Below are 13,337 nucleotides of genomic sequence, written 5' to 3'. Positions count from 1 at the left end.
AAAATTATATTTAATCCCTGTTTGTAAATTAGGAATAGATTTTTTACTCATATTTTGTTTTTGTTTGTTTTTTTTTATAGTTAAAAAATTATCATCGTAAATATTTATTGTTTTTTGAAAACTTAAATAAAATATATACTAAAAATTAAAAGTTAACACTGTTACAGTTAGGAAAGAAAAATATAAACTAAACTTAATAACGAATCGCTTAGAAAGCGCAATCACTTTTATTTAAATCAGTGGAAAAAATTATATTTTTTTTGTAATTTTAGGTTTGTGGAACCATAGAAAACCTTTAAGATTAGGTTATTGTTTTTATTTTCAGTATTTGTTGCTTTTTTGTTTTGTTTTTTTTTTTCAGAGTTTCTCTAAGGGAAACCATTTAAAGCTGTTAAATGTTCTTTAAGACGCAATTTTAAGTAGAAAACATACAAGTTGGCCACACTGTCATTTTACACGTGTACGTGTACAGCAGGCAGGGTTTAAAATGTATCTTCATTTTTTTGTGTGTAATAAAATTTACATATAATTGTAAACCGTTTGTTATGCTATATCTCGTACAATTTCGATTTTATCAAACATATCCGAATCGGGTGGTATAGTTGTGAAATGTGTTCGATCACTGCGAAATGTATTGCGTTCATTTGAACTGGTTTTAAGCGAACGTTCCGATGGTGTTTCGGTACCACTTAATTGTATACGTTTTTGTAGAGCCGATACAAAATTCTGAAAAAAAAACGAAAATATATTAATAAAATATAGAAAATTAATATAATAAATAATTTTCTTACCTGTGATATAATATCACCCCTTGCCGTACGCACTTGATATAAATAACGAAATTTTCTTTGTCGTGCCTCTTCACGCGTCTCTCGGGGCCTTGATTGCATACGAGCCAATTGTTGGTGGCGTTTTTGAAATACCCGTTTACGATGATCGATACCCCATGCTGTGATGAAACTTTGTATCATTAGTCCAATTATAATGGAAACGGGCCAAGCAAATATTAAAATACCGCCATAGCAGGCTGGCGGATTTGGATGAGGTTTCATATTGAATATCTGGAAATTAGAGAAATCCAAAATGATTAACTAAATTGAATTATCTATATGTAGATTATAAGATTTATTACAGAAATATGTTATTTAACACTGTTATAGTAAGTCACTATAATTTATTATTTAAACAAAATTAAGAATAATTTTTTTTCGCAATAAATAAATTGTAATTTTTAAAATGTTACTTCTTCAAACTACATAAAAGTCGTGTGCCTTTGAATTTTTCTGAATTTTTCATAATGTAAAGAAATAATTTATTTATTCTCTAATAGTATATTCCTACAGAAAATTTTGGCAAAATTTTATTTCTATAGAAATTGTATTTCTAAAAATTTTGTCAAAATTTTATTTCTATAGCAAATTTTATCAAAATTTTATTTCTTGAGGAAATTTTGTTTCTATAGAAAATTTTGTCAAAATTGTATATTTATAGATAAATTTGTCATTTTGTTTTTATTTTGTCAACATTTTATTTCTATAGAAAATTTTGTCAAAATTTTATTTCTATAGAAAATTTTGTCAAAATTTTATTTCTATAGAAAATTTTGTCAAAATTTTATTTCTATAGAAAATTTTGATAACATTTTATCCTATAGAAAATTTTGTGAACATTTTATTTCTATACAAAATTTTGTCAAAATTTTATTTGTATAGAAAATTTTATTTCTATTGAAAATATTGTCAAAATTTTATTTCTATAGAAAATTTTGTAAAAAATTTATTTCTATAGAAAATGTTGTCAAAAATTTATTTTTATAGAAAATTTTGTCAAAATTTTATTTCTATAGAATATTTTGTCAAAATTTTATTTCTATAAAAAAATTTGTTAAAATTTGATTTTTGTGAAAATTTTTTTTCTATACAAAATTTTGTAAAATTGTATTTCTATAAAAAATTTTGTCAAAATTTTATTTCTATAGAAAATTTTATCAAATTTTTATTTCTATAGAAAATTTTGTCAAAATTTTATTTCTATAGAAAATTTTGTCAAAATTTTATTTCTATAGAAAATTTTGTCAAAATATTATTTCTATAGAAAATTTTGTTAAAATTTTATCCTATAGAAAATTTTGTGAACATTTTATTTCTATACAAAATTTTGTCAAAATTTTAATTCTATAGACAATTTTGTCAAAATTTTATTCTATAGAAAATTTTGTCAAAATTTTATTTCCATAGAAAATTTTGTTAAAATTTTATCCTATAGAAAATTTTGTCAAAATTTTATCCCATAGAAAATTTTGTCAAAACTTTAATTCTATAGACAATTTTGTCAAAATTTTATTCTATAGAAAATTTTGTCAAAATTTTATTTCCATAGAAAATTTTGTCAAAATTTTATTTCTATAGAAAATTTTGTCAAAATTTTATTTCTATAGAAAATTTTGTCAAAATTTTATTTCTATAGAAAATTTTGTGAAAATTTTATTTCTATAGAAAATTTTGTCAAAATTTTATTTCTATAGAAAATTTTGTGAAAATTTTATTTCTATAGAAAATTTTGTGAAAATGTTATTTCTATAGAAAATTTTGTCAAAATGTTATTTCTATAGAAAATTTTGTCAAAATTTTATTCCTATAAAACATTTTGTGAAAATTTTGGGAAATTTTGTGAAAATTTTATTTTGTAAAATACATCTTAGATGAAGAGGAATATTTTGAAAAATCTACCAAAACAACAAAAATTCAACTAATCTACCAAACAGCTACAAATCTATAAATTTTGGTAGAATTCTACCAACTGTGGCTACCGTGCTTCGTACACAAAAGGTACAATGGGTATTGATAGAGGGCATTATTCCCCTACCACATGTAGAGTGTAGAACAAAATTTTCCATAAACTGTTGGACGTACACCCTCAAAAAAAATCGCTTCTGTAACATATACCCCAAAAACATTTTGCTTCAGGCATATATATTTTCAGAATTGGTTCAAACAAAATATTGTTTGTATTGTTCAAACATATTATGTTTCACCTTAGGGCATACACTGGTAGTAAAAAATTTTAATGAAATTTTCTTTGTGTGCCAATTGGTTACTTCCATTATTTTACTTGCAGCATACTCTCTAGGTCTTCCTTTCTAAACACAGATATGTTTTTAGGCTATTTCCAAATTAATATATGTAAGCATATTATATTTACAAACATTTAATGTCCCAAACATAATATGTTCTAACATATTAACATATATGTCCAAACATGTTATGCTAGTTTATGAACATTATATGCTTGCACTTAAAAATATTGTGTTAACAAATTTGAGTTCCAAACAAATAATTTTTACACCCAAACAGGAAGTCCATTCCTGAACTCAGTCAGCACTGAGTTCAGGAATGGACTTCGTACACAAAAGTGACAACGGATATTGGGAATAACGTCTCCTATCAATATGTGTTGCCACTTTTGTGGACGAAGTCCATTTCTGGCCTCAACGTTGGAAATACTGTCATGACCACCAGTGCATTCAAATTTTGTAGCACACTCATTCCTTACGGTAACGATGCGTTGAGGTCGTGCAAATCCAGTACTACCAACCACATTCTGCTATAAATGCGGAGGAGATTTAATACAAAGTTGTAGCAGTTAAACCGTCCAAATCTTTTTTATATGGAGTATAACAAATCCTGTGCTACGATGTTACGCGTATTCAATTTTAGATGTTATATCCAAACTAAACATGTGAGTAAGGTAGAAAGTCGAGCGGGGGAGTTTTATCACAATCTGAACAGAAATGTCTGATATTAGGAGCTATAATTGATTCTGAACCTATTGAGTTTGTATGCCACTAATATTGAGTCCATTATTAAACAAGTGAGTAAAGTAGAAACTCGGACTATATCATACCCTAAACCACCCCTACTGAATTAGTAAAAATTGTTTGTGGAGTATCAATGGTATAGGTTTGGGGAAAACCCGCATTTCCATATTTAAAAACATTAAGGGGTACAAGGAGTTTTATCACAATCTATATCTATGTCTGAACCGATTTGGATGATATTTTGCACATAGGGCCAGGGCTATAGAAGATTAGAGTAAGCCAAATTTGAGTAAGATCGTAAGTAAGTAAGCCACATTTGATAAGGGGTTTATTGCCAAATTTGTCAAAATCGGGCGATAGATATATATGGGAGCTATAGCTAAATTTGAACCGATTTCGATGATTTTTTGCATATATAGTAAGTGCTATAGAAAATTAGATTTGGCCAAATTTGAGTCAGATCAGTTGATAAATAAGGGACTTATGCCCAAATTGGAGTACTTTGTGGCAAATTTTACGCCGATCGGTTAGTAAATGAAGGCAATCTGACTTCATTTATAGAAATCGGGAGATACATATATATGGGAGCTATATCTAAATTTGATCCGATTTTTTCCAAATTCAATAGCGTTCGTCCCTGTACCAACAAAACGCCACGCCCACATACCAAATTTCATCAAAATCGGTTAATAATTGCGATCGGAATCCTGCGACCAACAAATATAACGGACGGACGGACACCAAGCGCTAGATCGACTCAGGAGGTTATTCTGAGTCGATCGGTATATATTTCATGGGGTCTAAAATCAATAGTTATTATACCCTGACTACTATGTGGTTTAGGGTATAAAAATAAAATTAAAGCTAATATATATATAAAAAATCTTACCCAAGTGGTCAATTGAAGTCCATGCAAAAAGAAGTCCACCGAACATATGATCATTGCTGAACCCACCACACTCGTTGTTAAGATGGTTACATATTTCGCACTGCAAAGTGTTAGTACCGAACATATTATAGCACCGCCAATCAAGGCCACAGTTATTTCAATTTGCTGCAAGAAACAAGAGGATAAAATCATATAGTTGCTACACTCACAATTAATATATTTAGCTGTTGGTCAGTGATTCATGCTTTTATAGAGAAATTTTGTAATTGTAACACCCAAAGAATTTTGTTAGAAGACACAACAGAAAAACAGCAAAATGTACACACCAAATTTTTTTTTCTGATCCAATCCCGAAATTAATTGATCCAATTAATTTTTTAATTGAAATGTCTTCAATCACAGAAATGATAGTATTAATTAAAAAAATTAATTAAAGGTCAATTAAAAAATTAATTGATTCAATTAAAAAATTAATTGATACTATTAATTTTTGTGATTGATTTTTGTTTCAATTAAAAAATTTGTTGAATCAATTAAATTTTTAATTGAATATTTTTTAAAACTCAATTAAAATTTTAATTGGAAAAATTTTCGTGAAATTTTTTTCTGTGTATCCTGAAATAGGTAAGCAAATCACTGTTTGTTGAAATAGCAAACACTGTCTGCTATTCTTTATTACACTTTCTGCTATTACAGTAATACATGTTTTTATTTGGCCGAGCTAAACAAAAAAAGGTACACTCACAGAAAAATGTCTGCTAAAAAGCTTTTTGTTATATTTTTGTAAATGATGGTCTAGCGAACAACAATTCGTAAAATTTTTGGGTTTTAAAAAGCTACTAAAATTCTTCTCTATATTCCTTATATACTATTAAAGGCAATGTTCAGATATTTGAGTACATGCAAGACATATTCTTTATATATTGTTGTTATTGCACATAGATTAACATTTTTTACTTGTTTCAGCCAAACTAAACCAAGTTTTTTATGTAGTCGAGTTTAAATAATAGCATAGAATAGTGTCTACTAAAAAATTTATTTGGGTGTAAACTAAGGTATATGGCCACCCAATAAAAATAATACATTAAGAATATTTTTTGTGCTTGCTCAAAAAATTTGAATATTTCTTTTAGTCGATTCAGTTGAAATTTTATACGTGGTGTTAGTATAGAGAGAAGTTCACCACTGTGGTATCACAATGGACTGAATAGTCTAAGTGAGTCTGATACATCGGGCTGCCACATAACCTAACCCTAACCTAACCTAGTATATGGTCTCTAAGAACCATGCAAAAATTGGTCTATATCGGTGCATAATTATATATAGCCCCCATATAAACCGATCCGCAGATTTGAACTCCGGAGTCTCTTGGAGGAGCAAAATTTATCCGATCCGGTTGAAATTTGGTACGTGGTGTTAGTATATGGTCTCTTGGTCTCTAAGAACCATGCAAAAATTGTTCCATATCGGTCCATAATTATATATAGTCTCCATATAAACCGATCCCCAGATTTGACCTGCGGAGCCTCTTGGAGGAGCAAATTTCATCCGATTCAGTGGAAATTTTGTATTTTGTGTAAGTATATGGACACAAACAATTATGCCAAAATTGGTCCATATCGGTCCATAATTATATATAGCCCCCATATAAACCGATTCCCAGATTTGGTTTTGGATCCTTTTTCATCCGATACGGTTGAATCGGAAAGTACTACCACAACCTAAATAATTCGATTGTGGGTAACAATCTTTAGGAGAGGTTTCTACGCAATCCATGGTGCAGGGTACATAAGATTCGGCATGGACGAACTTACGGCCGTATATACCTGTTTCTTCTATGAGAGGATGTAATTTCGTGAACTGCAGTTAAAAAGTACAACGGGGCATTAAATCTTCCTGGTTTTAACAACGCTTTGTGGAAATCTCAAAATGTGGAGTACAAATTTAGTTAAATTTTACGCGCGAGGTAGTTCATTCTTACAATAAAACAGTGTTTTTTTCATGTAATATACAAAAAACATTTTTTTAGCTCTTGAAACAACTTTTTAAAACCTAAAAATTTTACAATTTGATGTGCTCTAGACCCTGAAATAAAAATAAAAAGGCACTCATCGACTGCTGAATTTAGAAGACTTTTTTCTATGAGTGTATAAATTTAGTATTATTTGCAAATAAATAAATAAACAAACAACAATTTATAACTTAAGGAAATCCCATAACAACAACTTACCCCAAACTCATTGTCCGGCATAGTAGCCACACAAACAGCCATTGCAGCTCCGGCTAATATCACCCCAGCAAAAGCGCTTATAAAAAATGTAGCCACTGGATATGTGGAGCCAAGTACCGCACCCACTAGACCAGCAACCAAAGAGGAAGCAGCATCGGCTGGTTCCCCCAAATATCCAGTAATGTAGATACGCATCATGGCCACAGCCTTTATGCCAATAAATGCTCCAGTTAGAAAACCCACAGCACGTAGACAACGGTATCCTAAAGAGGAGAAGATAAAGAGCAATTTATACAGATGTCACATGTATATGGGATAGCTATGTCACATGTCGTCTTAATTAAATGTCCTGTAATATAGGTGTATTCTCTAGCTACCAAAGATTATAGTAAATCACGCTATACGCCGGATATACAAGTACTTCATCATATAGGACAAATGAACCCCTTCTTTCGTGCAAAAGCTATGTTCATCATAATGGTCCTAACTGCGAAGGTGTCAACAAACGACCTTCAGGCGATTGGTTGTTCTCTTTCTACGACTTTCTATGAGTTGGTGTTAGAAAATAGGTGAATTGTATACAAACACAGATGTACATACATATATGCTTGAGAGCATATTTATGTACAAGTGGAAATTTAATTATAGCTTATATAGTGTGGTTGATATGTATTGCAAGCAACTTCCAGGTTCCTATAATTTCTAAACCGCTCGTCTGACAGCTAACAGATTTATTCCAGTGGCAGACACGGTTGCCACTCGTGCCAAAAATAATTTAACAAAATTTGAAGAAAATTCTACCAAATTAAAAAAAATCAAAATTTGATTGTTCTAGAAAATTTTGCCAAAATTTTATTTCCATGGAAAATTTTGGCAAACTTTTATTCCTATAGAAAAGTTTACCAAAATTGTATTCCTATAGAAAAGTTTGCCAAAATTTTATTTCTCTAGAAAATTTGGCCCATATTTTATTTCTATAGAAAATTTTGCCAACATTTTATTTCTCTAGAAAATTTTTTCCAAATTTTATTTCACTAGAAAATTTTGCCAAAATTTTATTTCTATGGAAAATGTTGTCAAAATTTTATTTCTATAGAAAAATTTGCCAAAATTTTATTTCCATAAAAAATTTTGCCAAAATTTTATTTTTATAGAAGGTTTGCCAAAATTTTATTTCTACGGAAAATTTTGCCAAATTTTAAATGTATAGACAATTTTGCTAAAATTTTATTTCTATAGAAAATTTTGCCAAGATTTCATTCTTAGACAATTTTGCCAAAATTATGTTCCTATAGAAAATTTTGCAAACATTTTATTTCTATAGGAAATTTTGCAAAAATTTTATTTCTGTAGAAAATTTTGCCGAAATTTTATTTTTATAGTATATTTTTCCAAAATTTTATTTCTATGGAAAATTTTGCCAAAATGTTATTTTTATAGAAAAGTTTGCCAAAATTTTATTTCTATGGAAAATGTTGCCAAAATTATATTTCTATAGACAATTTTGCTAAAATTTTATTTCTATAGAAATATATGGTAAAATTTTATTTCTATAGGAAATTTTGCAAAAATTTTATTTCTATAGAGAATTTTACTAAAATTTTATTTTTATAGTATATTTTGCCAAAATTTTATTTCTATGGAAAATTTTGCCAAAATTTTATTTCTATAGACAATTTTGTTAAAATTTTGTTTCTATAGAAAATTTTGCCAAAATTTTATCTCTATAGGAAATTTAGCCAAAATTTTATTTCTATGGAAAATTTTGCAAAAATTATTTTCTATAGACAATTTTGCTAAAATTTTATTTCTATGGAAAATTTTGCAAAAATTATATTTCTATAGACAATTTTACTAAAATTTTATTTCTGTAGAAAATTTTGCCAAAATTTTATTTCTGTAAAAAATTTTGCCAAAATTTTATTTCTATAGAAAATTTTGCTAAAATTTTATTTCTATAGGAAATTTTGCAAAAATTATATTTCTATAGAAAATTTTGCTAAAATTTTATTTCTATAGAAAATTTTGACAAAATTTTATTTCTATAGACAATTTTGCCAAAATTTTATTGCTATGGAAAATTTAGCCAAAATTTTATTTCTATGGAAAATTTTGCCAACATTTTATTTTTATAGAAAAGTTTGCCAAAATTTTATTTCTATAGAAAATTTTGGCAACATTTTATTTTTATAGAAAATTTTGCCAAAATTATATTTATCTAGGAAATTTTGCCAACATTTTATTTCTATGGAAAATTTTCCAAAAATTTTATTCTATGGAAAATTTTCCAAAAATTTTATTTCTATAGAAAAATTTTCCAAAATTTTATTTCAATAGGAATGTTTGCCAAAATTTTATTTCTGTGGAAGATTTTGCCAAAATTTTATTTCTATAGAAAATTTTGCCAAAATTTTATTTCTATAGAAAAGTTTGCCAAAATTTTATTTTTATAGAAAATTTTGTCCAAATTTTATTTCTATAGACAATTTTGCAAAACTTTTAGTTCTATAGAAAATTTTATTTCTATTGACAATTTTGCTAAACTTTTTTTCTACAGAAAATTTTGCCAAAATTTTATTTCTATGGAAAATTTTGCCAAAATTTTATATTTATAGAATATTTTGCAAACATTTTTATGGAAAATTTTGCCAAAATTTTATTTTTATAGAATATTTTGCAAACATTTTTATAGAAAATTTTGTCAACATTTTATTTATCTAGAAAATTTTACCAACATTTTATTTATCTAGAAAATTTTGCCGAAATTTTCTATGGTAAATTTTGCCAAAATTTTATTTCTATGGAAAATTTTGCAAAATTTTATTTCTATGGAAAATTTTGCAAAATTTTATTTCTATGGGAAATTTTGCCAAAATTTTATTTTTATAGAAAAGTTTGCCAAAATTATATTTCTATAGACAAGTTTGCTAAAATTTTATTTCTAAAGAAAATTTTGCCAAAATTTTATTTCTATAGGAAATTTTGCAAAAATTGTAGAAATATAAAAAAATGTCAAAATTTTATATCTATAGAAAAATTTCTCAAAATTTTATTTCTATACAAAATTGAAGTATATCTTAGTTGGAGAGGAATATTTTGCAAAATCTACAAAAAATAAGAATTCTACTAATTTACCAATCAGTAAAAATCTACCTGTTTTGGTCCCAGCAAAAAAATGGAAGTGCTTCTAAAGGCACAACTTTAGAAACACTTCCAAAAATGTTCTCCTAAAGATGTTCTTTATTTTAAGGAATTTCTTTTAATTAAATTTTTTTAACTCGCTGTTTTCATATTTTTGAAAGGAAATTTCAACTTTTTTTGTTTCAAATAAGTTAAAAACGGAGTAAGAATTAATAAAATGGTACAAATTATTAATTAATTAATTAATAAAATGGTACAAATTATTATTTTTTTTTTCCAAAAAAAGGCTAATTCCATTTTAGAAAAAATAGCCAATTTTTGAAAATAATTGATGTCAAACGTTTCAGACAAGCGGTACAATGCTTTAAAAATTATAAAAATTATTTATTTGGCAAATTATTGCAAATTTTTTTAATTTATATCCAAAACACTGAATTCGGATCACACCTTAAGAAGTGCTGCAAATTCAGTGCAACGGCATTTGAAATGGTGGACATCCGTCTTATGACAAGCCCGTGTTAAATTCATCGCTTCTGCGTCAATTTTGCACCACTTCCGCATCCAAAAAGAACATTTTCACTACTTTTTTGGCGACGCTTTTTTTTTGCTGGGGTAGAATTCTACCAACTGTCACCACAGTTCATTTTATTGTTTACAGGCTTACAAAAGCATTTTGGTTGGTTTCATTCAGAAATAAACTTATTCGTGGTGGAATTCAAGCGTGGTAGTGATTAGTTTATATTTGGTTGGAATTTAAATGTGAATAAATCGAGATTGGAAGCAACACATATTGATAAGTGAACTTGGACTAAAGCAATTAGATTTCTAAAAAGTGCAAGAGCCTGTCGTTTCGCAAAAAAAAACTGGAAAGAGCCAAGGAGTTGCTTTCACAGTTGCCACAGTTGGTAGAATTCTACAAAAAATGGTAGATTTATTTCTGTTTAGAAGATTGGTAGAATTCTTGATGTTTTGGTAAATTTTGCAAAATATTCCACTCCAACCAAGAGGTACTTCACAAATTTTCCATAGAATTTTTTTTTGAAAAATAGAAATAAAAATAGAAATAAAATTTTGACAAAATTTTCCACAGAAACAAAATTTTGAAAAAAAAAATTCTATAGTAATAAAATTTTGACAAAATTTTTTATATAAATAAAATTTTGACAAAATTTTCTATAGAAATAAAATTTTGATAAAATGTTCAATAGAAATAAAATTTTGACAAAATTTTACACAGAAATAAAATTTTGATAAAATTTGCTATAGAAATAAAATTTTTGGCAAAATGTTCCATAGAAATAAAATTTTGACGAAATTTTCAATGGAAATAAAATTTGGAACGTGATGTTAGTATATGACTTCTAATAATTATACAAATTAATTTGGAATTTTCGCTACTTTCACTTTAAAAGTGTGGTCTTTTTTTAACATTTTATTCAACTATACACTACATCCTACTGTTTGAAACTCTCTGGCAAACATCCCAAATACCCGTTGTATGTTGGAATAGATTTATGAACCCATCGTTGGTGTTTCACTCTAAATTACTTACCTAGTAGCACAAAAACTATACCAAACACCGCACACATCGACCATAATAGTGCATACATGGTATCTGGTGGTGTACTGGTGCAGGGATGATCATCAAGGAAACCCTAAAAATATAAAAAAGAAGAATATATAAAAGTAGGTTTATGTAGTGGTGCTTTGGGGGCTAAATATTTCGAAGGCTAAAAATGAAAAAAATATAGAAATTTTTCACGTTGAGCAGAATATTGGAAAATATTCAGGACACAACATTAACACTTTGATATGAAGTATTTTAAATTGAAGAGTTTTTAAATAAATTTTATATAAACTAACTTTTTTTTTCGTTAAATTTAATCATCATGTACACGCAAAAAAAATAATTTGTTTCTCACAAAGGAAAGTTTGACTAACGAACATTGTTTGTAATTTTCTATTCGCGATAAATAAAGTTTGGAAGGAAAGCGATAAACGTCTATTATAGGACATAGAAACAACCTATTTTCACCTTTACATTTATTTTTTTTTTGAAAAAAAAATATTTTTTGGTTTCAATTACGAAATTGAGGGTGTGAAGTTTAAGTTGTTTTAGCAAAGACACAAACCACTAGAAACGTTTTTGAATTGTTAATTTTAGCTGCGGATTTAGGCCACGGTTGCCACTCATGTCAAAAATAATCTACTAAAATTTTAAGAAAATTTACTAAATTTAAAAAAAAAAAATTACCAAATTTAAAAAATCTTAGGTGATAGCCTAAGTAGCTAATGCTAGATTATTCTCCATTATTCTTATATTTACTATAAGTTTAATGAATAAATAAATAAATAAAAAAAAACTTTTTTTTTGAAAGCTTTTATCAAATTTTTTTTGGTTATTATGAAAAAAAAACTTTTTTCTTTGAAAGAAATATTTTATTTTAGAAGTTTATTTCAGTATTTGAAATATTGGCATTTTATTTTTCACAAGGACCTATATGTCATTATATGTAAAATTACGACCATCTATCAATGATGTCCTCAATAGTTAACCAAAAGCAAAATCAAAGTATTACCATCGATAAAATATTAAAGTTAACCAATAATTATTGCTCCTTGAATTCAATAGGTCAGGTCAAGCAGAATTTCATGTAAAAACACACACACACACACACACTCATTTTTGTGAACAAGGACATAGAGCCAAGTATGAGATACTTGCCAGAAATTTGTGATATTATCAAAACGATCAAGATAAAAAACGTTCAAGAGCAAAAAAATCGCAAAGGAACTGGCAGCAATTTTTTTTGTATCATCGTCGTCATATCGTGATACACACATGTACACAATGTGAGTATGATATCAAAATTGTGACATCATTACAAAATTAAACTGATGCACAGTGGTTTACATTACTAATATATTGGACAAAATACTGTGATAATTTAATGTTAAGGAAATAACACCGAAATTTAATACAAGTTCCAATAAAAAACAAAAAAACAAGCATATACGGCCGTAAGTTCGGCCAAGCCGAATCTTATGTACCCTCCACCATGGATTGCATAGAAACTTGTACTAAAGACTGTCATCCACAATCGAATTACTTGGGTTGCGGTAACATCTTAAAACTTCTTAACAACGTCTTCTCAATTGTAAGTTAGTCCATACGGGGTATATATAAAACAAAAAAAAAAAAAAAACAAATTAAATACGTATATAATTCAGTTTGACAAAATTTTCTATAGAAATAAAAT

General features: G+C 27.4%; 1 protein-coding gene across 1 annotated transcript in view; it reads right to left on the bottom strand.

Moving 5' to 3' along the window:
• Positions 1–231: 231 nt before the first annotated feature.
• LOC142230781 (transmembrane protein 198) overlaps positions 232–13,337 on the bottom strand; it is a 34,735-nt gene continuing 21,629 nt past the window's right edge. Inside the window, exons 2-6 of the mRNA XM_075301409.1 lie at positions 11,630–11,732; positions 6,937–7,199; positions 4,707–4,871; positions 792–1,061; positions 232–726 (exon numbers count right to left, since the gene is read on the bottom strand). Coding sequence (XP_075157524.1) covers positions 544–726; positions 792–1,061; positions 4,707–4,871; positions 6,937–7,199; positions 11,630–11,732 — 984 coding nt within the window. The 3' untranslated portion in view covers positions 232–543. The remainder of the gene's footprint in view (positions 727–791; positions 1,062–4,706; positions 4,872–6,936; positions 7,200–11,629; positions 11,733–13,337) is intronic.

The sequence above is a fragment of the Haematobia irritans genome, chromosome 3, assembly GCF_050003625.1.
Source record: "Haematobia irritans isolate KBUSLIRL chromosome 3, ASM5000362v1, whole genome shotgun sequence".
In the NCBI taxonomy this organism is placed as follows: domain Eukaryota; kingdom Metazoa; phylum Arthropoda; class Insecta; order Diptera; family Muscidae; genus Haematobia; species Haematobia irritans.
The sequence above is the reverse complement of the archived record's forward strand: the minus strand, read 5'-3'. Positions and strand labels throughout refer to the sequence as shown.